The sequence below is a fragment of the Ictalurus punctatus genome, chromosome 21 (genome assembly GCF_001660625.3).
Source record: "Ictalurus punctatus breed USDA103 chromosome 21, Coco_2.0, whole genome shotgun sequence".
NCBI classification, from domain to species: Eukaryota; Metazoa; Chordata; class Actinopteri; order Siluriformes; family Ictaluridae; genus Ictalurus; species Ictalurus punctatus.
Genome location: NC_030436.2, coordinates 14,501,953 through 14,528,930, shown reverse-complemented (window position 1 = coordinate 14,528,930; position 26,978 = coordinate 14,501,953). Strand labels below are relative to the sequence as shown.

The 26,978-nt window shown below is 38.7% G+C and overlaps 1 protein-coding gene and 1 long non-coding RNA gene across 2 annotated transcripts in view; one reads left to right on the top strand and one right to left on the bottom strand.

Moving 5' to 3' along the window:
* Positions 1-7,246, bottom strand: part of LOC128628909 (uncharacterized) — a 52,443-nt gene extending 45,197 nt beyond the window's left edge. The window contains exon 1 of the long non-coding RNA XR_008393170.1: positions 7,178-7,246. This is a non-coding gene — a long non-coding RNA (uncharacterized LOC128628909). The remainder of the gene's footprint in view (positions 1-7,177) is intronic.
* Positions 1-23,379, top strand: part of cpne5b (copine Vb) — a 120,017-nt gene extending 96,638 nt beyond the window's left edge. Inside the window, exons 15-20 of the mRNA XM_017496467.3 lie at positions 2,181-2,362; positions 4,267-4,394; positions 7,889-7,991; positions 15,122-15,179; positions 17,746-17,819; positions 18,321-23,379. Of these exons, the coding sequence (XP_017351956.1) occupies positions 2,181-2,362; positions 4,267-4,394; positions 7,889-7,991; positions 15,122-15,179; positions 17,746-17,819; positions 18,321-18,509 (734 nt within the window). The 3' untranslated portion in view covers positions 18,510-23,379. The remainder of the gene's footprint in view (positions 1-2,180; positions 2,363-4,266; positions 4,395-7,888; positions 7,992-15,121; positions 15,180-17,745; positions 17,820-18,320) is intronic.
* The last annotated feature ends 3,599 nt before the right edge of the window (positions 23,380-26,978 follow it).

Genomic DNA, 26,978 nt, shown 5'->3' with positions numbered 1-26,978 from the left:
CATGTAAAGTATGAAAATATGTGGTTGAGTTTAGTGAGATTTGCTGTGGGCAGGCTGCCTGCAGTGCCGCTTGCTATTCAGAGTTTGTTCATAACAATTAGACAACACGACCAATGGCTGTTTAGAGAACCCTTCAACAATAAATACCCTTCAAACTCAACAGCACAATAAGAAGCACATGAAAAGCCTTTCAGCAGCTTAGGTGGTGTGGAGTACACCCCTGAAGTGTTCGTATATACTGGTTTCTGAATAAAGACATCAACACATTTACATTAAGAAGGACTGACTGATTTTTCAAAAATGGCTCCTGCTGTACAATATAGCACTTAGTCTTCTGTTCATTTTTTAATACTTTCTTAGTATAATAGTTTATAACCCTGTAGTATGGTATAATATCATATTTAATGCAGTCCTTCAGTGTTTTTCAACCTAATCTCTATCCCACATCTGTAGTATATGGGTGATTACCATGGATTTCAGCAATATTTCCTGAACTGAGAAAAATTGAAAGTCTTTTTAAGTAAATTTATTTGTATAGCATTTTAAACAACAAATATTGTCATGAAGCAACTTTACAAAGCCTGAATACAGGTTTAAATCGCTAATGAGCAAGGCAGTGTACAGATTCTCTCTTTGTGTTGCGGCAAGAAAACAGCCTCCACCTGTTTTCTGTCACTGGTTTGGTAGCCGATTGTTTTCTGTTAGTTCTTGATTAATTTGTCTAGGTACACCCTGTTGTTTGTTTGTTTCTTTGCTTTTTGTCATGCTTTTTGTAGTGATAATCCAAGCCTTGATTTACAGAGTCCTGTTTTCGCTGTGTTAATTAGTCTGAAGGGGATTACGTGGAATTTCTTTTGTGATTGTTGCGGCCAAAAATGCTTTGATTTTGCTGCAGCTTTTTTCAAAATATGTGATGCAACTTGCAGAGATTTTTTTTGTGGAAAACTACTTGAATTGGTGAAATAGCAATTGCGCAAAAATGTTTTGCACGCAGTGTCTTTCGCAGTGATGTTTGTTGGTAAATGAGACCTTTTTAGCTCTACTCATGTTCGACACACGTGAATCGTGGCTGAATGAGTGTTCTGATGACTTTACATGACACGTCTTGGACCAAACCTGTGGTAATTTTGAAAAATTGCAAGCTCCTCCGAATATTGCTCATTTCTGTGATCGCAGAAATCGTAAAATCCTGGAGGGACTGGCTAATGAGCAGCAGTTCTTGGGTATTTATCTGCAGTATCCAGGTGAAATTATCCACTTACACAAGGGTGAGACTTGAGTATAAACTGTTTTTGTGAAGTGCAAATCATGACAGTATCCATGTGGGAACATCCACAGCAACAGAAAGTGAGTCACAATTCAAAACAGTCAGGGTGCAGAGCATAAATACTCAGCTCCCAAAGACCATTTAACATGACAGTAAGACGTTACAGTAAATACAGGGTCCAAAGCTGTCAATTGTAAAAGCAGAAGCGTTATCAGGATGAATCAAGCAGGTCCAGAAGGTGATAAAAGCCACAGCACTAGACATGTGTCATCACATCAGGCAGAAAGAGTACTTATAGCTCAACAGAGAGAGAGAACAGATTATTATGCATGCTCTTATCCTACAGTGGTTTAAAAGGGTGTACACTGTGATTAGAGTACAATCTGTGACTCTGGCAGGTTGAGCAATGACAGCATTTTACTGGAAGTCTTAATTCGATCAATAAATGTTTATGGAAACTTTTGTTTGCGTTTGCTCACTCAAATGTGTTTGTTAATTAAGCTCTAAATATGCAGAATTCATCCTGCCAGAGAGCCACAAGAGGAAGAGCTTGTGGTTATGCCTTACCAAAGCAGTTGCGTGGGTCTGATCATGCATGCTGAGGGAAAACATAAATAATTGGTATTGCTCTAGTATTACAGTATTTATTTTGGACTCTAATGGTTGTAGTTTCAAATTATATAGCTGGTATTTTAACCATTTAATGATTGGTTTCAAGAACTGTCCACTGGCTTCCGTTCCATTCCAAAGAATTTCGGTCTTTTTCACAGTTCAGGGAAATGTTATCTATAGTAATCACACCATAGATTATCATACCACATCGAGGGTAGATAATAAACTGATGAACAATAAATTGATGCTATGCTGTAGTTTTTTTCCCACTATCTAGCACAATGCTAACTCTGATATGTAGGTAACCCGTCCCAGTCCACGTCCCTCCACTATATGAACCCATACCAGATGAATGCCTACGCCATGGCACTGAAGGCTGTAGGAGAGATCATTCAGGACTACGACAGTGATAAGATGTTCCCTGCGCTGGGCTTTGGGGCAAAATTACCCCCGGATGGACGTGTGTCCCACGAGTTTCCTCTGGTGAGTAATTAAGCAAACATCTACATCTTTTCCTCATTCTTTCAATGCTATCTCATGTAAAATGCGATGAGCATGATTATTGGATTTCATAAGTGATAAAAAAGTTACAACTTCTTATGCAACTTCTTAACAACCCAGTTATTGATAGAATCAGGGGCCTAGGAGCGATTTTGAACCTGGGAGGGAACCTGAAATGAGTTGGAAATATGAGTTGGAGACTATTTTGCTATAGAAAAAACATTCCATTGTCCAGTTTTTTGCTGGATGAAAGTGTGACCTGCTATGGCAGTTCTTGATGAAGCAGCACTGCCCTACCATGCCATACTATTTCCAGAATCATGACACAAAATGAAAACATACAGTCTCCAACTCATAGCTCCAACTCACTAACAGTAGGAGTGATCCTCACATGATGACGCCCGCATCCCAAACATCCAACATGGTGTGACCTGAACTAGCTGGCTAACTGGTAGCTATCCATACAACCTACAAGCTCATCCCCCTCAGTCTTTTCTACCCCTGTGACCTTCTGTTCATCCTCCTCTGTCCTCGTTCTCTTAAAATATTGTAGGATGCTCATCTCTGTGTGAAAATTTTGACTAACGTTCCCATTAAATCTTTTCTGGCACATACACATAATTTTGGTGTGTTAGCTAGCTTGCAAACTTATGCATATTTGACAGTTTCATAGACTAAATAATTATGTCGACAACAAAATTGTCATCAAAACCAGCAAACAATTCCGCTTTCACTGCGTAAGAGTAGCCACCTCTCTGAAAAGCCATACCAGGTTTTGCTTGTTACCTTGCAGTAACAGACAGTTTGCTCTCGTCAAGCTTGGCAACAGGCAAACGGTTGAGCGATCCCTAGCTACTCGAGTCTGACCCCTGCACTTATTATAGCGTAAGTTTGTTTTTTAAAATTGAATTATGTTTCTAAAAGTTGAGGAATGGATTAATTTGGAGACTGTCTAACTCAGAAATCCTTGGAGACAGGCAGGCAATGCGAAATAAAATTTGAGATTAGGAAAAAGTGTGGGGGGGGGGCCTAGATTTTGAAATGTTCCCCCCATGTATAATGGCTCCTACGACCATTGGTCCTTATGTATTTGCAGTACTGGGGATTCCCTTCTCTGAGTAAAGGCGATGTGTAATGCATTACCTTGCCTTCCTTTTATCAAAAGTAAAGATTCCTCCTAGGTTTGAATGTTCAAAAACTACATCCCTGCTAATGATGGATGTGGTGTACCTGCATGTGTATGTCATGGGGTAGAAATGCAATCTAGCCTCTTTGCTCAGGGAGGGATTATGGTTTTGTGCTCTCCCTGTGGAATGATGCAGGCTCAGAACAAGCTAAATTGATCAGAGCCTCTGTTTCCACTCTCTCTGAACTGCATCTAGAAGTTTCAGTGTGTGTCAGCTTATAATAAACTCTCATATAGAGGCTTAGAGGCAATGGACCTAATGCTATAGCTGGAGGGGGCAGAGCAATTTTTTATTGTTGTGGGGCTGTGCTTCCTATACAGTTCACCTAGTACAGACATGCACAACCTAAATTCTTCCCATTAATCTCATAATCGTTTAAGAAAGCATTCAATACGCTGGAGTATAGTTCAGTCATTCCAGAGTGTCACATCCCAGTAAGCCGTAGACTTCTCATAATGATTTGCTTCTCCCATGATTAGCAGTCAAATTTTTACCTGAAACATGCCACTAATTGTCAATAAACCTCTGGAAGTTATTCAGGTAGAACAAAAATCACTCGGTGAAATATTATTGGTAGAGACTGATCTTTTTTGAGAACTCAGTCATATTGTTTGGTTATGCTTGGAAAATGCTATTTGGATATCTTTACACTTACCTACTAACCAGACAAAAATATACTAACCTTGTTCTCTGTTGCAGAATGGTAATATTGAAAACCCCTATTGTAATGGGATTGAGGGGATCTTGGAGGCCTACCACCAGAGCTTAAAGACTGTCCAGCTTTATGGGCCCACAAACTTTGCCCCTGTGGTTAACCACGTAGCCAGGTACTCATTTGAACATTTAAACAGTATATACACATTCATTTAAACATAAAAACATATACCATACAACATAGTAGGAATGTACACTTTTTGACCAAAAGTATGTGGACACCTGACCATCCCAACTCTATGTGCTTCTTGAGTATCCCACTTCAAAACCATGGAATTAATATGGAGTTAGTCCCCTCTTTGCTGTATATAACAACCTCAAATCTTCAGGGAAGGCTTTGCACTAATATTTGGAGTATTAGAGTATTAATGAGGTCAGCCACTGATGGTAAATGAGAAAGTGTTCCATTTCATCCCAGTGGTGTTCAGGGGTTGAGGTCAGGGTTTTGTGCAGGCCGCTAGAGTTATTCCACACCAAACTTGGCGAACTAGCTTATATATATATATATAAAATTTGTTTTTTTTGAGAAATAGAACCATTTAAATATTTCAGAAAACATAGCAGGCAAGTACAAACAAAAACAACTGTGTGTGCAGGATTAAAACAGTCAGTAGTCCTGTAAACATCTCTAGTTGAGACCAATTATGAGCTTGAGTGATGTAGCAAGCAGACGTTGAGGAACCGTCAGAAACAGAATTCACACACCATTCCAACAGCGCTTGCATTTCTACCTCTGGCTTATTCAGTGTTTTCCAGTATTTCCCAGTGTTTCCTGGGGCATAGCGGTAGAGTTCATTTTTATTTTATTTATTTATTTTTGTAAACTTACGGTTTAGGCCACAGATAGTGTCACTGTGTTACACTCATATACAGGAATGCAAGAGGGATTATATTAATGAAGACTGCTTGATGGCTTAAATGTCTTGCCTTAAGTCGTTACCAGCATCTTAAACGGGAAACTCAATATAGATATAACGTGCTGTTAGTACCGGGATGAAGTTCTAAAACTACCTCATCAAATGAAGTGACATGTCGCAAGAAATGGCCATAGGCTGCTAATATATATATTTTAGAAGGGGCAGCCTTGGTGCAATGGATACAAATTGGGTGCAAAAATGAATTTCTGGATTTACAAATAGATTCTATAGAAGTTATGATGTGAAAACTCTGTGGTAATTTGTCCTCACCGTTTAGTGCTGTATGTTAGGGTTAAATTAGGGACTGCATAGTCAAGTATATACAGTTGCAATCAAAAACGATTCAACCCCCAGTGCAAATCAGATTTATTGTCAAAATTGACAGACATTCAGCATTTTGCAATGAACAAATCAAACAAAAGCAATTGAAATAGTTCAACACAACGAATGTTTCAAGTGGTTTCCACAAATTCAACTGAAAATGCAACTTATAATGATTTCTCCAATTTCAAAATTATTCAACGCCTTCACGGCACACATCTTTAGTACTTAGTAGAACACCTTTTTGCTGTTATGACCTGCTGCAAACGAGATGCATAGCTTCTGACAGCGTTCCCGAGGAATCTTCCTGAGGCCTCCAGTTCAGTAATATTCTTGGGTTTGCATGCAGCAGCTGCTGTCTTCAAATCCCACCAGAGATTTTCTATGGGGTTCAAGTGCAGGTCTTTTACAGTCACTCGAGGGTTTTTCACAACCCGCCTTCTCAGAAATCTGGTTGCAGCCATTGACAGCTTCCTTTTTCTGCCCCGTCCAGGTATTTTATATATTTTCAACCCCTAGCCAGTTCAGGTATTTCATGTGTTCCAGCTCAAGCACACCTGGTGCAACTAATGAAGCCCTTGATTGGCTGCATCAGGTGTGCTTGAGACAACACCTGTTTTGCATGTTTGTGCTGTTGCGAGGGATTCTCTTTAGGGGGTTGAATAATTTTGAGGCTCATTGTAAGTTGCATTTTCAGTTGAATTTGGGGAAACCACTTGAAGCATTCGTTGTGTTGAACTATTTCAGTTGCTTTTGTTTGATTTGTTCATTACAAACAGTTGAAAGTCTATAAATTTTGACAATATTTACAATGGGGGTTGAATCATTTTGATTACATAGATTATAGTCTATAGCTATGTGTATAGCATTTAGTAAATTGCACATAGTATGCCATTTGAGACATAGCGATTATCAAAGTCGAGTAAAGTCATCAAAGTCATGTAAAGTAGGTTTTTATTGTCATTCCTCTATATAGCTTGTATAGTATTGTTTCAAAGTACAGCAGATAGTATTAACTGGCTTCAAATAATTTATTAATTCATATTATATCGTATTTGGTTGTGTATTTGCTTTAAAAATTTTAATTTTCTAACTACATGTTTTTATAGCTAATCTCAGAAGGCTTTTGACAAGGATTTTGCATAATTAAAATTATGCTTTTATTTAAAAAAAATAAAAGTGTATTCATTTGTATTCATTTGAAATGCCAGCATGCATACACTGTTCGTACTAATGGCCTTCGACAGTCATGTAAGCTGGTTTGATGTGTTTAATCAATGCATGAGTGGAAGAATGACTCATTATTTTATTATTCAATCACCTGCACTGTGCTTTCAAAGCCATCTGATACCTTCTATCAGAGTAAACAAGTTTTCTCTGTAATTGACTTCACTATCACAAGATCACCACATTAGAAAGGTGTTTGAAATGCTTCCACTGGTCTCATTGTGTGATTTCTCTCCTTGTGACATTCCTTCATGGACCACTTACACTGTTTGCCATGCTCTTTTCACACTGTATGATCCCTGTTTTTACTGTATAATGTGCACAAAAAGACATGCTGACCTGTACCTTGGACATGAAATCACCTCATATTTAAAGGTGTGGTCAATGATACATTTTGTACACACTGCATTGTTTGATGAAGTTTGCCTCACATTCCAGCAGCTCCAGTACAATATCTGGTTAGATGGAAGTAACTCTGGTCTCTGTGCTGCCTCAGGCTCTGTAAACAGGAGAAAAAAAATTAAATCACCCATATCAAAGCATTTAGGAAAAACTACTACTTGCCTGTCAGTCACATTGTTGTCTGTTAATTCAGAAAGCTGCCCCTGTTGCGTTAGCACACAGGTGTTTTAGCTCATGTCCACGTTCCATGCACATTGGCGTGACCATTGAGCATCAAACCGCATGTGTATCCATTAAAGCAGAAAGGCATAAATGATTGTCTGAAGTCTCTCCACACCCTTCTCTCATTCCTTGGCGTCACGCGAGCAAATCTTCATTCTAACTAAGAGGCCTCTGTGCTGTAATTAAAAAAGCCATCTTGATAAGCTTGAATTATACTTGCTTAATTAATGCATGATGTGCCATCCAGAAACCTGGCGCTGCAAGACACACATACCCACAGAGCATGGTTATTCTTAACCAAATACACCCACAGAGCATGAGAGACTCACATGGGTGTAGAGATCCACACAATTCACATGAGTCAATTAAGCACATAAAGTAGGGGGGAAATTAAAGCTAGTGATCTGGAATCAATATTGAAATAAATAGTTGTCTTAGAATTTTGAGATGTAACCATTCTTACAGCAGTTGTGTGCGGTTTCTTTTGACTCTTTTTTCTTTATTTGCTTTTTATGAAGGTATGCGGCGGCTGTCCAGGATGGATCACAGTACTTTATCCTCCTCATTATCACAGATGGAGTCATATCAGATATGGCCCAAACCAAAGAGGCCATTGTGAACGTAAGTACGCACCACACACACACACACACACACACACACACACAAAAAGGTGGCTTTAGCACTGGTTTTATTACTTACTTAAAAAAATATATTTTATTGATCTAGAAATTTAAATTTTAATGAAACACTATAAAATTCATTAAAAAATTCCCAATATCTTTGTTATTAAACCCTCAGGCTCCTATTGATAGTAGGTATGTGTACAGGATATGTAAACTGTGTGACAGAGCCAAAACGTACTTTACAAAGCCAGCCTTTTTTTTTCAGCTTGTGACTGTCAAGTAACCTCAGCATATATATTTTTTAAAGTCCCCGTGAAGTGCCTTGAAACAAACAGCCTTATTCAATGTGGTGACGTAATTTCCACTGAAACAGGAAGTCAGGGCGGGACATATCAAATGACTCCTCCCCCTTTTAAAATAGCCAATAGTGTTTAGCTTACCTCACAGCCGGGGGTAAGCCATACTTGATAGTTAGTACCACAGATTTTTATAATGTTGGGTGCGGGACACTTCAGTTTCTAGACAGCATTTGATTGGACAGAAAATCTGATGAGAAGTTGACGTGCAGAATGATGTCATCAAAATTGTTGATCTGTATTGGTGGTACAGAGAGATGTACATTTTGAATGCATATATCTTCTAAATGTGAATGTTTTCATTGTTTTGGAGCACACTAACTTATAGATAAACTTAAGGCTAACATATTCATACTAAAAGCCACAAAACTTCAATTTTGATTTCATGGGGACTTAAATTATCAAATTAGTGTTTGGGTTTTTCTCAAATCAAGTGTGGAAATGATATTTAATTTTCATTAGACCAGTAAGGTTTTTATTTTTTATTTTTTTAAACTGGTCTCACAAGCTAGCTATCATAAGAGAGTCTAGTACTTTATATGACTATATGTGGCCAAGAAACATCTACATTCATAGGAGGAGGCCAATTGGACTGACATTTACAACCAACCAATCTGCTTGAACTATTTAAAGTAAAACTCTCTAACTTTTAAAGACAGGTTTCTCTAAAAGGTTAATTGTGTCAGTGTTCAAGTTTGTTTTCCCATTGCAAAAAGAAGTGTGTGCACATGGATATGCCTAGAGCCAGTCAGGTTGCAACTTCAGATATAAAGATATTTTTAAAAATGTAGTTTTTACTACTTAAAAAAAAAAAAAAATCCAGTCCACACAAAATATGTTAACAAGATCTCCATCTACATGAAAATACTAAATTTATTTGAAAACACGCACCAGCCCTTTTTTATTAAAATTTTTAATTTTGCATTGTTTATAGGTGTCACAAAAGTGTGTAATTTCTCTATATAACCTCCATTTCATTCAGTGTGAGTGCTCCAGCACTTAAGTGTCTGGATTGCTCTAGAAAAAAAAGAATTCATTTTTAATTTATTATACCTTTGAGGTTTTCATTTGACTAACTCCTAGCTCCTGTATGCCATAAACTTATGTCAAACGCCTCAAGAATAACTTGAAGAGAATGCATATACAAGGCGAAATGCAGAAAAACACCAACTTAGCCAAAAGTTATTTAAAAAAAAAAAAAGATTAAGTATTTTCCCAAAAGTTCCGTTTGCAGTATGGTACTGCTGGAGCGGTGGTTTCAGGAGTACTACAGTGTGTTTCTCATTGACACACCTCTACATAAGGGTGGTTTAATAAAACAAACTGAAATAAAAATTGCAAACATGTTAGCAAATAAGAAATTACAGACCTTAAACTATCAAGCTGGTCAGCAGAGTCTAAGTCAGAGTGGACAGGGCCTGAGACTATTTTGAACATGCTGTACATGAATGTACACCGTGTCTATCTTTGACTCTGGTTTTAATGGGCTTCACACATTATATTCGGGTAAGTGGTCAGCTTCTTTCTCCAGCTGAAACTGTCGCAGTGGAAGAAGTCATCTGTGCAGCAGAAAGGCCTGATTCCCAGCAGACTGGATTTAAAGGGAATTTGCGACTGTTAATGGAAGCATTAGAACAGCCACACCTTCCTTTTAAGATCTTGCCTGCTGCTGTGTCGACGAGTCTCTCCTTCCACACGGTGTTTGATTTAGAATATTAAATCTCAACGGAAAATGTGTGCATTTTGTATCTTCTGTCTTTTCCATGTACTTTCTCAGCACCAGCTGTTTTGCTTTTTTTCAATTAACAGGTGTTGTTTCTTTAATGAGGAACCAAACCAAATACAAGATATGACATGCATTCCGGGATGCTAGATGAAAATACTAGGACAGATATTCGTACTAGAGCAGATGCCTTACAAACCAAGGAGGTCTGATTTTTAAAAAAATGAAATGTTGAGTTTATTGATTAAAAAAACAACAACAAAAAAAACAAACTATGATTAGTCAAATAATTTAAAATTTGCCATTACCTAAAATATCCAAGCTCCCACTGTTTACATTAAGGTGCCAGAAATGAAAACCAGAGTTAAACCCCCAAACTGATTTCTTCACTTCTTCACTTTGCTTTCAAGCCTGAAGGGTGACAGATGTGTGCTGGTGATGGAACTGTACCCAAAAATGGAGCAATGTTTGAGGCTTTGAGGCTGGAAATCAGTATTGCACATCAGTTAACAAACCCAGATAAAGTATTTCAATAGCTCACATAGCAACATGTAGAAGGTGGATGTCTAAAGTGTGCGTTGTGTGCTGATACCATGTCCCAAGGGATCCTTTTGGGTCCTGTTGACCTATTTCTGCCATTCAGGCTCTGGGTTTAGTGTGGAGAACTACATGCATCATTTATAAGAAATGCAGTAACCATAAGTGTCTCTAAATAGTGCCACTATTTTAAAAGCAGGTCACAGATGGGCTTCTGTATTTCTCCACCAGTACAGTTATAGTACTACTTTCCAGCAGGTACTAGATGGAAAAAAAATACAGCAGCAAGAATTCCTCTTAGTCTAGTATGCGATGGCCAAAAGTTTGTGGACATCACACACTGTAGACCATCACACACACATGTGGTTCTTCCCCCAAACTGTTACCACAAAGTTAGAAGCACACAATTGTATAGGATGTCTTTATATGTTGTAGCATTAAAATTTCCCTTCAGTGGAACTAAATAGTCGAGCGCAATCCTGTTCCAGCATGACACTGTCCCTGTGCACAAAGTGAGGTCCATGAAGAAACGTCTTGCCAAGATTAGTGTGGAAGAACTCGAGTGGACTGCAACAACCTTTGGGATGAACTGGAACACGGGCTGCGCCCCAGGCCTCCTCACCTGACATCAGTGCCTTACCTCACTGACAGCTTTTGTGGCTGAATGGGGAGTCCCCACAGCCATGCTCCAAAATCTAGTGAAAAGCCTTCCCAGAAGAGTGGAGGATATTATAACAGCAAAGGGGAACTAAATCTGGAATGGGAAGTTCAACAAGCACATATACATGGTGATAGTCCGGTGTCCACAAATGTTTGGCAATATAGTGTACCTGTAGTGATGCAATAGTAATAGTTGCCCCACTACTCTATGAACCTGTACTTATATTTTAATATGTGTAGTGAAATTGGACTCAAATCTGTTGTTAGATAATTTGTTAAATTGTAAAGTTAATTTGCCACTATTGACCGCTACTACAGTGATAACAAAATCACTCGCATTAATATTATGCTATAACAGTAGAGATAGCGGCATCACAAACAGTTGTTATAACCAAGTATAATTATGCGCCAATTGGTAATTTAAGGGACACACTACTAAGCAAGTGTTTATTTGTAATGTTGGAGAGAATTTTGGGTAGCATATTACGAACTATCCCAAGCTACATGCTTAAATGTGGGAACATCCATTGCTCTCAGGCAATCATGTTATAATTACCATGGTGGGCAAAGTAATCAACTAGACAGGCCTTTGCCACACTGAACCACCCACTCAGTCGGTGACTGACGAAAAGCATAATTGGAAACGACTTAAGCTTCTGTGTGAAGTTATGAAAAACTGTCGCCTGTTCTCGCCTACAAACAGCTCTTCTCTTTCTTTTATTAGCTCAAGCATGCTATTAGTTCAGGCCCAAGCTGTCATTTATGGCACTAAGTGACAGTTTTCTCAGTATGTTTTATTTTTAATTATATGGATATAAATAACACAGAGAAAAAGAGGATTGAGACCTCTCACCACAAAGTCGGTATACATGTGTTTTTGTTTTTCTAGCTGTGCGGCTCAATATGAACATCCTTTAACCCCATCGGCTCCAAGAAAATCTGTTGGTATTTGAATATTGTAATGAAAGGACTTTTGGTGACACTGACAGTTTATATGGCACCATGACATGCTCCCAGATTCTTTTTTGTTTTGTTTGTGCTGTGCCGATATGCATGGCTACATGCTATTGAAATACTGATTCTCGAGCGCTGTCAAAGTGGCTATTGTGAACCGACAGTCAGTATTGTTTTCTCATTATGCTGAATCTGTTGCATCATTCAAAGCAGGATATGATGGCACAAATGGGGCAACGGGAAGTCAATTATCTATGGAGCTTCTGACATGCACCCATAACACAGGCTGTCACAAAGCCCTGTCGTACACAGATCATCTGAGATCGCAGAAGAAAGAGTTTTCACCTTCCCTGTCATGGGACTCTGCTTTGCGCATTTGTTTTTTCTGAGACAGAAAAATGTAGCTGGTAAACAAAAGTGAGCCTTTCTTGTCATACCTGCTATGTGGGGCTTAATTGTTCTACGAAACATTATGATCCTGGAATTACATCACACATTTAACAGTCATTTAACACACCTATCTAGTTGCTCCTCAGGTTGAGGATAAAGTGTGTCATTTACTGAATTACTATAAAACTATTTCTGACTGTGAAGTATTTTTAAACTTTTGGGAAACTTCTGTTCTGATTAACAAAATGATGAGGCTGCATTTTTTTGTGAGCAATACATCTAATGTGACATTTCACATTTAGCTAAATTAAGGAATCTTCAATGAGAGCCGTCTTTCTGATTAGGACAACTATATCTTGGAAATGGAATTGCTGTCCGTAATCAGAGCCAACCTAGACAGCCTCCTCACAAATGAAACAGAAGTGTATTGATAATATAGAGTGTTTAAAAAGTCTCCATACACAGGGGACTATGTACAGTATGCCAGCACCACATCAGGTATAAATATAAATATAAAAGAAGTAAGTGCTACAGTCAAAGTCTCCAGAAGAACTGTGGCTGGTTTTGCTCATTTCCTTAAAAATGAAACGTTACAGAAAAATGTTTGTATGTCAGTAAAGACAGCAGTATATTACTGTATGTAAGAGAACACTTTTCAGACAAAAAAAAAAAACACAGTGAAGGCTGCTGGGTTTTGCTGCAAAAATAAAAAGCAAGTGCGACAGCCAAAATCTCCAGAAGAACTGTGACTGGTTCTGCAAGATGCTCAATAAAACTTACAGCTCATTTCCTTATAAAACTGCTTTAATTGGATTGGAGAATTCTATTTTTATTTTTAAAATACCAAATATTGATTGTTTACTGCTCTTTACGATATTTTTTAAAAATGCATAAACGTTTAATTTTATTATTTTTGAAGGCATCTTTACTCTACAGCATTTCTATGCATGTGACTTTTGCAAGACTTTTGCAAGTACTGTGTATATTTATATGTATATGAAAAATACACACACACACACACACACACACACACACACACACACACACACACACACACAGAGTATGGATCTATGCTCACACTGTACGTAAATAAGTATTGGTGCGATTTAAACACTCAGAGTGGGAGTGGCTGGGCAGGTTGCTGGAGTAACGGGCATCGTGTCAATCATACTGGCCCAGCCTCCCTTGCCCTCTATTCCCACTCTAGAATTCTCTCCAGGTAATCTGCACCAAAACTAGCAAAACATTTTTAAAAAGATGCTTAACAGATCAAACCTAATCAAGGAACATAGAGTTCCTTTACAAATATTGTGTTTTATTACAGCTTCCTTTATACTTTTGAACATTCGCTACCACTTTATCATAAAGCCAATCCTTTTGTCAAGTTGTCTAAGAACTGCAGTTTGTTCCAGTAAATGCTCCCGATTAATGTGTCCCGATTAATGATTCCTCTCTTGGGGGTGTTTTTACAGACAATTTACTCCCTTCTCAAATATGATTCATAACTGCTTAAAATATCCTACAAGGCCTGTTCTATTCTGAATCATTCACAACGATATGAGTGAATCTAAGAATTGCTGTCCCAGGCTTCACAGGAACATTTGCTTCTATGACTGAATCCTTCCCCTTGGATGTGTAATACTGAATAATCAAATGGAATTTCAGTTTCAGACTAACATGCGGCATAATTAACCAGGAAACCTGGTCCATGTGACTGCTGTAAACTGTAAACCAAGTGTTAATATGGATTTAAGGGAACTCTAAATGAGATATATCATCTTCCTGATTAAAGTAGCACTGATTGAGTTGACGGCAGCATTGCTGCCTCACTGCTCCAGAGTCCCGAGTATGATCATGAGGTTACATGTTCTCCATGTGTCTGAAGGTCTTTCCTTAGAGTTCTCTGGTTTCCCAACAACCTCTCAAAAACATCCCAGTAGGTGGATTGGCGACTGTAAATTGCACCTAGGTGTAAATGAGTGTGCCCATACATTCCTTGTGCCCAGTGTTCCCAGGATAGGCTTTAGATCCACAGTGATCGGGATACTGAAGATTGAATGAATGATTGTTTGGTTTGAACAAGACTACAGTGCATTGGGGTCAACTATAGCTTAATTGAACCACAAATATGTTTCTGTTCTTAATAGTATATTCCCAAAAAACCCGAAATAGCATGCATTTGAGATGCCAATCCTCTGCCAATTCTTCTTCAGTAATCAAATTTTCCTGCTTAGGGCCGCAGTGTATCCAGAGCTTATCCCAGGAACACTGGAAGTGAAGCAGGTGTACATCTTGGCTGGGACACCAGTCCATTTGAGATTAGGATTTTCTGGAATTATGACCTACACATACATCCAACCTGAGGATATGAATCCATAATTTACAAGCAATGCAGAATAAAGATTTCATGGTTTTATCGCTTAAAGTCATTGGCATTGATTCTTGCATGTGAACAGTGAAAATGAATGTTATTGCCCTGAGGGAAGTAAATATTCTTTATGTCTGCAGGGTGCCAAGCTTCCCATGTCAATTATCATTGTTGGAGTGGGCCAAGCAGAGTTTGATGGTAAATATACAATTTCTTCTTTCATCCTTTTCTAAAGCAAGGTCTTCACCACCTTAAGCAATGGAGAACGTTGTCTGGTTGTTTGTCTTTGCCTTGTTTACAAAAGCACCTCCTTCCCCCACCAAAGTTAATAACTGGAAACAAATCAATAACTCTGTGATTGAATTTTAAAAACACAGGTAAGGTCTGCTACCTCCTTGCAATTAGCCAGACAGATGCTCTGAAAGTAATTTCCAACTCATTTCCTTGATCAGTGCAAATGCAGGGAAGATGGGTCACAGGGAGCATTGATTAGAGGAGCACAGTCTAATCACTGAGTGTGCTGTGATTAGCACACTGCATCCAGTAAATGGGCACTAGTCGTCACATCTTGCACTTCACCGTCAAAGAGGTGGCTGGAGTTAGAGGCTATGGTCAAATAATAAGCCAAAACCTCCCACACTTCTCTACCCCACTGAGGGCCTGTACAAAGTCTGAGCCAAGAATAGAAATGTGTATTTCAACAGAGATGGGATGAGTTAATGGATGTGTTGTCTGTGGGTCATGTGGACAAGAACTGCTGTACATAATGCCAGTAATACAATTCAATGCCCTGCATCAATATGTGAGCCAATAAATTTCAGTAGAAGTGCCAAAGGAATAAGCAGTTATTAAAGCAGTAATGAGATCTAGCTCTCAAGTTACCCTTCATTCTATATATATTTATTGAAATATATACTGGGCTGACACAGTATAGTTACACACTATATGGTTGTAGGGTTATAGTTTTAAGGGCACTTTTTAGTACAGGCAGGACTTGTGGGGTGTTCCCAGTATGCAGTGGTTAGTACTTAGCAAAAGTAGTCCAAGGAAGGACAACTAGTGAACTAGCGGCAGGGTCATGGGCACCCAAGGCTTGTTGATGTACGTGGGGAGCAAAGGCTAGCTCGTCTGGTCCAATCCCACAGAAGAGGTACTGAAATACAAATTGCTGAAAAAGTTAATGCTGGCTATCATAGAAAGGTGTCAGAACACACAGTGCATCGCCACTTGCTGCATATGGAGCTGCGTAGCCTCAGACCAGTCAGAGTGCCCACAATGACCTGGTCCACTGCCAAAATCGCCTACAGTGGGCATGTGAGCATCAGAATTTGACCATGGAGCATTGGAAGAAGGTGGCCTGGTCTGATGAGTCATGTTTTCTTTTACATCATGTGCACAGCCAGGTGTGAGCGTCACTTACCTGGGAAAGAAATGGCACCATTCATTCATTTTTATTTGTTTAGCGCTTTTAACAATGGACATTGTCCCAAAACAGAAATATATAGAATATTCAGGATATAGATTTTAAATGTATGAATTTATCTCTAATGAGCAAGCCAGAGGTGACTGTGGCAAGGAAAAACTCCCTGAGACACTATGAGGAAGAAACCTTGAGAGGAACCAGACTCAAAAGAGAACCCATCCTCATCTGGGTAACAACGGATAGTGCAATTACAAATGAGTAAATCTCTTTTATAAATCTGTTAATACTACATGGTCAAATTCATAAATTTTTTTTATAATAAGTCTGTTTTGTTGAACTTCTCCACTGTTCACTGATGGAGACTTGAGTGCAAAACGGTTTGTAGCAGTTGTAGTCCTAGCCATCATAGCATAACTGCATATGAATTGAGGTCCAAAGCCATCGTTTTTAAGTGTTACCATCCTCAGCAATCTAAATGATCTTTAGGCTGTACCATGTGGGGCCATCCTCAGCAGCAGCATGTGACTTCCAACATCTCTGACAACTCTTAAGCAGAACTAGGGCATCAAAATGTATCAGACAGGCCCAGAGAGCAGAAGGGGTCAGGACCACTGGCATCTCAGGAGTATCATGTGTTGCTCGACAGAAAACGCACCAGGATGCGTTATGGGAAGAAGGCAAGCACGTCAAAACAGAAACAGTCCGCACTGCCTCCCAAATTCAGTCCCAACCACAAATAATGCTAGCTAGCTAAATTGGCTGTGAGCTCAGCAAGCTATGCTAATTGTTCAATTACCCAAAAAAATCTTAACATAACAGTGCTGCCTTCCAAGGCTAGCCCACTAATGCTAACCAGGCTGAGGCAGAGCAGCTCAAATAGCAGAATGGTCTGCCCAATAGAAATAGGTTTTGCTGATCAGTGACCTGAAGGCTGGTTTATATGTTGTGTTGAACCATATTTGTATAGTGATGCAGAGAGGGGGTTTGTAGGCAAATGTACCATGCAGAAATGCACTGGATTCTAACAATGTTTTGTGCATCTACAGTGCTGCGCATTAACTAACCTTCATCCAAAAGCTTGGTTGAAGCAGGGAGGTGTGTCCTCATTTGCATACCCAGAAACACTCATTCACACCTAGGGGACAGTTTAAAGACATCAGCTCACTTACTGCTATGTCTTTGGGAGATGGAAGGAAAGCAAAGAGCCTATTCATAAAAACAAACCCAGACAGACAGCTCTGGATTCTTCCCTTGAAGGAGACCCAAACCATGACTGCAAAATGCCTCCCACCTTTTTAAAAAAATGTTTTTCCTAATTTTTACTGTTCCCCCCCCTTTCAGCCATGGTGGAGTTGGATGGTGATGACATAAGGATTTCCTCACGAGGGAAACTAGCAGAACGGGACATTGTTCAGGTGACACTAGAAACCATGTCTGATCAAAGATATTTTTTAAAAACATATTTATTTATGGTCACATTAATATCATGTTATAAGAACTTTTCATCTTTTGGAATTGCTGTGACACCCTTCTCTTTCACTTTCTCTCAAATTGATCTTTTAAAGAGATGAAATCCAACCAAGCGTTACCTCATCAGCATTTTTCATTACCGATTTAACAAATGCCTTTTTAGTTAAGCTTTAGGTAGCTGATCCATGAACCATAACCCATTTTCTAATAAGGCAATTATTAATGTAGATCCCAAATGAATTTCTGAATTTTCCAGAGGCATCTTTCTGTTTTGTGCAGGGGACATTAGTAATGATAATATCTAAGCATGCAGGATTGTACTCATTAATTATATTTCATTAGCTGCTTAATTCAACCCAGTCTCTGACTTGAATGCAACTGCCATCACTAACAGTTAACAAATGGTTGGATAAATGAAATAAATGAACACTTCTTGCTCTTTGCAGTTTGTGCCGTTCCGGGACTACATGGACCGGACGGGTAATCATGTGTTAAGTATGGCACGGTTGGCCAAAGATGTCCTGGCAGAAATTCCCGACCAGTTTATTTCATACATGAAGAGCAGAGGCATCAAACCCAACCCAGCACCCCCTCCATACACCCCCCCAGGACACACACACCACACTCAGATATGAGGCCACACTTCCCTGAGGGTGTGTTCAGCCTAACATCAACCTCCTTGGAATTATGGGATTGGGACTGATGGAGCAGTAGGCCACTGGCTCCATTCATAACTCTACATACGGTCTCTCTGGGACACTCTGAGATGCCAAGGCATTTCTCTTACTGCTTTTGTTTCCTGCCTGTTTTCTCTGGGACAACAGCATGATCAAAGAAGCACACTTCAGTCAAGTTTTTGTCAAAAAAAGAAAAAGAATGAAAAAAAAAATCTTGGCTCATGACTGTTTCTCTTCTGGGGCAGTGAGTTGAGAAGGGAAGAAGAGGATGATATTTGTGGATTCAACTCGTGCCTGTCTGTCATTGTCTCAGTGTACCTGGACAAGTATTCCCTGCTCTGACCTTTGACCTTACTCCACATTGGTGTACTATGTGCATTCAGGTGAAGTTTTCTGATACTTTTCTTAGTGGCATTCTCATTGCGGATTGAGACTTGTTCAAGTGCATTTGATTTGACACTTCTGCGCACCACTTGGGTTAAGTGTTGGGTTTTTTTTTTAGCCTTTATGTTGTTTCTTAGTAGATTCTGTTTCTTGTCTGTTCAAAGCATGCTGGTGAGACGATACACAGTTGTGTGTTTCTATACAGAAAATAGGCACATAATGGGTAAATCTCTTATTCAGATCAGTTAAAAAGCACAGCAGTAAAATTTTATTCCTAATTATATATGCTCGAGGGTGAAATCAAACTTTTAAGCACTAGGCTCTGTCAGATCCACTGCAAAATAGATTATAATCTACAAGGTTATTGCACACTGCAATGTAACAGATATGTTTTTATTTCCTGTTTCCCCTGTGCGAAGACGAATGGTCACATCTGCTGTTCTGCAATCGCTCCCATTTCTCTCCTGCTCTTTCCATCTCTCTTCTTATCCCTCTCTTCTGCGAGAACAGATGAATAATACTCTGAATATTATGGCCCACAGAAACCAATTCGATTTTGTCAAGAGACTTTTAATCAAATGAGACCTGGCCTCTGTGATGGACTAAATTACAGTCCTGGGTGATTAAAAGGTTGATCAGCATCATCATAGCTTTGTTACTATTTGCAGCATGTTCTGTCCTCTACATGTCTGGTGAGTCACCGGCAACTTAGACGTGGCATTTCTGGTGACCTGTTCAACTGGGCATGCGGTTATGCTGCAGTGATGAGTCACCATAACATCTAAGACAATTACAGACTGTAACTAATTAAAACATACAAAAATTAGACAAAGTATTGTTTTATAGCCATTGCACATCTAGTCAGATTGAATGGTTTTGTCATATGATATCTAATTCAATATAAGGAAAAGCAAATAGATCAGTTTTATGTAATTAATTCAGCTAATTCCCAGCTGGATGGTTTTCATGTAAGCGATATATATAAAATTACATTTGATTTCTTTATCTTTATGTTCCATTAGGGCATGCATGATCTTTTTTCTTTCTTTTCAGGAATATCATAATATTCCTTATAAAAAGGTACATTATGAATTCCAGGTTATGATAGAATGTCTACACAATATGCTCATTCATGCAATTATCTGCCATTCATGTGGCATTAGTGCAATGCATAAAATCACGCAGCTGCAGGTCAAGATCTTCAGTTAATGTTTACATAAAACATCAAAATAGCGAAAAGTGTGATTTCAGTTACTTTGACTGTCGCACGGTTGTTGGTGCAAGATGGTTGGAGTATTTCAGAAACTGCTGATCGCCTGGAATTTTCAGGCATAACTCCATAAAAAACCCAAAACATCCAGTGACGAGCAGAAGTTGATCAGCTTGTTGATTTTATGTGTTGCGCTGCTTCCACACTTCCACAATGTTGGCTGATTGAATAATTTCAAGGGTGAGTAGGGGTACAGGTGTTCCTATTAAAGGTGAGTGTACAAATATTATATAAAGCCATGCCATTAGTATGCCCGGATACACAATTTGTATAACAAAAGTACACATCTGCACAATATGCCCAAAAGTACAGGGCCACCTGACCATCACACCCATATGTGAGCCTCCCCAAAACTTGCCACAAATTTAGCAGCGTAAGCACACAAATGTCTAGAATGTCTTCATATGCTGTAGAAAAAGTAAAAAGTAAAATTGTTTCATTATGACATTGCCCCTGTGCACAAAACGAGGTCCATAAAGACATGGTTAGCCAATGTTGGTGTAGAAGAACTCAAGCAGCCTGAGCACTGACCTCAACTCCAATGAACACCTTTGGGATGGATTGGAATGCCAACTGTGCACCAGGCCTTCTCGACATCAGTGCCTGACCTAATACTGTGGCTGAATGGACAAAACCCCATGGCCACGCTCCAAAATATAGTGGAAAGCCTTCCCAGAACAGTGGAGGTTATTATAACAGCAAAGATGGGGACCAACTCCATGGTTTTGAAATGAGCACATATGGGTGTTAGGGTCAGGTGTCCACATACTTTTGGACCTTTATTGTAGTTCACCAGAAACAATCAAAAGGTAAAGAATTGGCCTTCAATAAACTATTAAATAATGTTTATAGGATACTTGCATTGTGTTTCCATTACTGTTTTCATCACACCCTTGTTGCCATTCCATTCATTAAAGATATGTGTAATTGAAGATGTTTCCTTGGATATTTGTACAGTTTTTCATTGTAAGAAATCAACATGGTGTCTGATTGCTTACTAACTACAAGATTAAAATAAAACAAACTACAGCAACTGCCATTTATAGATGGAGCACTTAGCCCAATTTGAATGCATCAAGCTATATGAGACACTTTAGAAATATAAAGTATTGTTCAGCTCACACTGCCTTTTGAGTTTACAGTCATGTTGACAAGGGTGTGCTAATAACAGTATTGTAATCCCCCTTGCTGCAGGACACATACTTCCAACACGCAATCAAAATCTCATTTTTCCCCCCATACTAACCCTTGGCAAAAATGATAGAATCACCACAGTTAGAGGATGCTCACCCAGCTTTTATTTATTTATTTATTTATTTTTACTTCATAGCAAATAAATAAAAAACATATGACAAAACCATTTTTGTTTAATAACTGAACATTCTGGCTTCGTGAAACATACCTCAAATAAGTTAAATGAAATTTTTTAAATTAATGTATTTTTTTTTTTCCAAATCAAGTAGGTGAAATAATTATGGAATCACTCAATGTTGAGGAAAAAATTATGGAACCACCAGTAACAACAACAAAAACCACAATTAGTACTTTGTTGCTCCTTTTATGAGAGCCTGCATCATCGAAGTGTGGTAATTCCATAATTTTTTTTAGGGGTTGTATGTTACAGTTAAATTATTCCAAAAGAAGGCTTACAGAGACCTATTTGCCATCTTTATTCCAAGCATTAATCTGATTGTCATTTCTTTGTAATTTACCCAGTGTGTAACATCGTTTTTCTTATACACTCCCAGACAAACTCACTGTAGCTTGTGGATCGGTTGTACCACAGACGCAGCATACTGACCTGGATCAGAAATACAAAATACACAAGGGGTGCACAAAAGAGGTTTCGAATATAGCACTCTCTATCTAACCTTTTCAAAGATTTACAACACTGCACAGCATGCATGAGCCCTAAACGTACTGTGTGGTCAGGAAAGAACAATGCTACATACTAATTCATTTAATTAATTAACTATTCATTTATCTTATAAGTGAGGCAGAATTCCTTTCAAACATATAAGCAGCTGAAAGTCAAGATTCTTACTCAGGGGTAACAATGTCTCCTGAGCAGTTCTGGGATTTAACTTCTACCACTGAAGACTGAGTGGAGAGGCGCATAAATCATTTAATGAGTCTGTTTTTTTTTTTTGTTTTTTTTTAAAAAACAGTTCACTCAAAATATTTAAGGAAGCACTTTATTGTAAAGATTTCATTCCTTAAGAACTGTACATGATCCCTTTTCATACCGTTTATTAATTTAATTTATTGCCTGTAGTGGACGATAAGTGTTTGATCGCAGCTTTACACCCAGTGATATGTGTTAGGGGGATGTACAGGTAAACATTCCGTGCCAACATCTGTAACATACTGTAGAGAAAATTAATTGTACATGTAAATGCCAACTATAACAGCAGGCTTAGTGCGCTGTTTTTATTTTCTTGCTGTACCTTTGGTTTGTTTTTGTGTGATATTTGTTTCATTTGGAAACAGGCAGCCCACAGCATGTCCCATGGTCTGTTTTTTTAATATATGCATTCATCTTGAATTATTTGTTGTTTTTACTTATTTTTAATTTTTAGTTATTATTTTTCACTGGCATGTTTGTTTTTCACCTCAAATTACTATATTGTACATGATTGTTGTTATAACGGTGGGTTGTGAAATGCTTTGTATTGGATTGCCTTAAATGAAAATTAATAAAGGAGATTAATTCTTTTAGAAATGTTTGTCCAGTGCCTGGATTTGACATCAGACATGGCCAACAATTATTTATTTTGTTAGATTATTATTATTATTATTATTACTATTAAGTCATTTACAATAGCAGGCTGCATAAAACTCAATTTGAAGAAAGTGAATACAAGAAATTTATATGACAGTGCTGCTGATTTCTCAAATCTTTTTGGTCACAAGGTGGTGATTCATTTTCAATAACAGCAGCTCCGACGGTAGTTCCAGCTGCTTGTTCTAATATGTTATCCTTTCGATACAACAACTCACAGGGACTTGTACGATAGATGATCGTACATCAGAGGTTGACCGAAAGTGCCCCCCCCAAACCCAACCACAACCACTAAGCCACCATATTATTAGAGTATTACAGCACAAATCAAGTCCTCTTCTTGAACACCACACATCTGGAACTTTACTCTAAAGAAATTACACGAATAATAAATAAATAATGACTTTTAAAGCTCTCTCAGACCCACCATCACACTTATTAAATATTTATTAAATCACATTAAATAAAATTGAATTACACAGCTGACTCCTTTCTTCCAACTAGTTTGCTCTGAGTGCTGCAGTGCATCATACTGTGAGATAATAAACAGCTAAAAGAGCACAAGTGCTTCTGGGAATCGCAGAAGTCTTTTCCAGGAACTCTGTTTTAGTGAGCCTGCTTAATTAAAAAAAAAAAAAAAAAAAAAAAGATTAATTCCAATGTTCGGGTAAATGGAAATGTACCACAGCAAATGTATGTGAGCAGTAAAAAAAAAACAACTGCTACACAAATTAATAATGAAATGATATATAGATACCATAAATCACTCTGATATCATGTATTTTAAAGGGATAATAAAATAACTCAAGTCACTGTCAAATTGAGTATGATTCAGGTATTTTCAAATGTTTTTATGACTTTGAGTGACATGGAGCACTGGACAATACCAGAAGTTGTTCATTTATACTCCACTTAAGGTTAATATTATTATTATAAAACCTGGGATCTTCTTTATCAAGTGTGCATATGGGTAGTTTTGTGATTACAATACAGAAGAATGTGCTTGATCAATTTATTCTTGTGTGTGAGCAGGATGTGAGTATATTTACAGTAGAACTACTCTTGACCGTGCCTATGCAGAAACCCCTAGCGGAAGAAAAGTGGCATTGTGGGTAAACTGATTATGTGAAGCTCCTGTTGTCAATCACATCAGCAGTATTAACAATAATTGGTCACTATGGTGCTCACAAGAAGATGCAGACAGGTGACACAGCTGAACTGTAAAGTAAAATCACATTAAAGGTGAATCTAAAGATTGATTAGGATGAAGCAGACAACAGCTGTCCTTGCCTTGCTTTGAGGAACTGTCACATGAACATTTTAAATGCAAGAATCATGTTTTTAAGAACTACGGGAGTCTGTTTGTTGAGAGTGATGAGTGGCTCAGTCGTTTCGTTGGTGCAGTGGAAATGTGTCCGCTCACTTTTGGAGGGACCAGAAAACGCAGCGGCATCATCCCCTATGCACAGTCATTTCCTTTCTACTCCAGGGTTTTTAGCCATGGGAACATTTCACCATGAAACTGGAGACAGGTCTGGAATTTCCCAACCAACTACTGGCTGAATAATGATACATACGTACATGTATTCATACCACTCATGCTGCAATACATTACATTTCCAAAAATGGCAGCAGAAAAGACAACAACAATCGCAAATGCATTTGGGGCAGTATATTGCGCACACACAGCCATAAAATAATGCCTTTAAAGGGAAATTGTTTACCATATATGGTGATTTGGGGGCCTTTCGTCCTCTTTCTTGTCAATATTGCAGGAACACAATAAGGAAATGTATTGTTTAGGGAATGTTCCCATCTGCTACAACACTTTTTATGTGGCATTTGCTATTGTTTAGCCTTAGAAAGTCTGTGCCATGATTTCTCAACTACAAGCTATACACCTCTTCACTCTTTTCTAACTGTGAACACAAATCCAGCTCATCAGATAATGTTTAATATGGAGAGTACTCCTGTGTCCTAAAGAGTAGAGTCGAGAAAGCCTGACCTACCAACTGGACTTGTGGTAGGAAGATGATGAAACAATGCAGATGAGCTGGGAAAGGTCTTCAAAATTGTCATTCAAATCCAGTCTGCTTAATTTCATACTCCTAGACAAATAACCTGCATGACTCAAAAACCTTAATCACCATAAATCATTTACTATTAAGGCTCTTGTTGATATCTCTGTGAAACCAAAAAGTTTTTAAAAAGTGCTACAGGAACTAAATTAATTCATTGATTTATCTTCACTTTACCATGCGATCACAGTGGATCACCGGAGCACTGGGTGCGAGGAAGGAAAACACCCTGGATGGGTCGCCATACATCGCAGGGCACCGTAAATATACATTAACATCCAGGGGTAAATTAGCGTAGCCAGTCCACCCACTGGCATGTTTGGGGGGGGACAGAGAACCCAGAGGAAATCCACATGGACACAGGGAGAACATGCACAGAAACTCCAAACAGACAGAAACCAGAGCTCAGGATCGAACCAGGGACCAGAGCAAAACATGCTGGTCATTTTAGAGTTTAGATGCTTAAAAAAAATTCTGTTCAGCTGGATAAAAATTTGTTAAGTCAGTAGCTGGGCTAGTAGATTCCCTGGTGGACTAGTGGCTAGCATGCGGCGCTCTCATCGCCGTAGCCCGGGTTCAGTTTGTGGTCAGGGAACCAACCCCAGCCACTGGAGGGTTGCATGAGCCAGTGCATTCTCAGTGCTGGTTCCAAGCCCGGAAAATGGGGAGTGTTGCGTCAGGAAGGGCATCCGGCGTCAAACTTGTGCAGGAACAAAATATGAAGATGTGATCCACTGTGGCGACATGAACGGGAGCAGCCAAAAGAGGAAACCCCCCCCCCAAAAAAACTTGAACAATAAGCATGCCCTAATAGACAGTATCAGTATTCTGGTTTTCTCCATTAGCATCATGAATGTCCTTTGACAAAAGCAAACTGACATTATATTTTTTAACTGTACAATCTACAATCATTAACATATATCGGTATTGTTAGGGTTTAGCGAACTCCTCGGAGTCATCATCATATTCAGAATGTCAAAACAATACATTCAATATCCAACATCCAACTACAGCTATACAACGCTGCAGCTCAATGTGATTCACAGTGTTTATCATGCGAAAAGGGCACAGGACTGTTAAGGGAGAAATATTCAGTGCCAAGGTCTGTATGGGGGAAATGAGAAATTAAGCTGTGTCTCTGTGTGCATGTGTGTGTGTGTGTGTGTGTCACTCTTGAAAAAAAAACACTGATTAATCACATAACCTCTTGTGAATGATCGTTTGTGATTGTAATTATATCCTAGCTGTCAAGGACACGGATTTCAGAGAAAGATTGGAGGGTGCAAATACTCACACACACTCATCCACGAGTTCTTTGTGAGCGATATCATAAAAAGGCTCTGCTCTCTCTCTCTCTGATTTCTGTGTCTGCTTTTTTTTTTTTTTTTGGTATTTCTTGTTTAATAAGACACTTTGCTGCTGAGTAGAGTGGGCCACCTGGGAGACTCGGACAGCTGTCACAGCCTGGAATCAGATTTGAGACGCCTGTCTCTGCAGAGGCACAATTGGAAAGGAACTCATAAGGCCAGTGTGGATTGCGTAGGTTTAGTAAAGCTTTATTCGCCTCCTGTGTCATGGTAGACAAATGGTATAAGCCCATTGGAGCAGTAAATAAATTGTATGTGTGTATTTCTGTGACCTGATTGTGCCTGCAGTCTGCAATCACTCTCTGTTTTGGCAGAATGGCACAGAACTGGAGACAAATTATTTCCGAGACCGATCGACATTTCTATGCAAAATCGTAGGATGGAAAGAACAAAATACCATATCCTTAGCTACAAAATGATTAAATGGATGATATTTAACTACTAAACAGGACAGAGCTTAAACCTGCGACACATTTTACAACAGCGCTGTTGAATTCTTGAATCGAATTGGTCCAGAGGTGTCGATTGGCAGTAGATCCAGCTGTA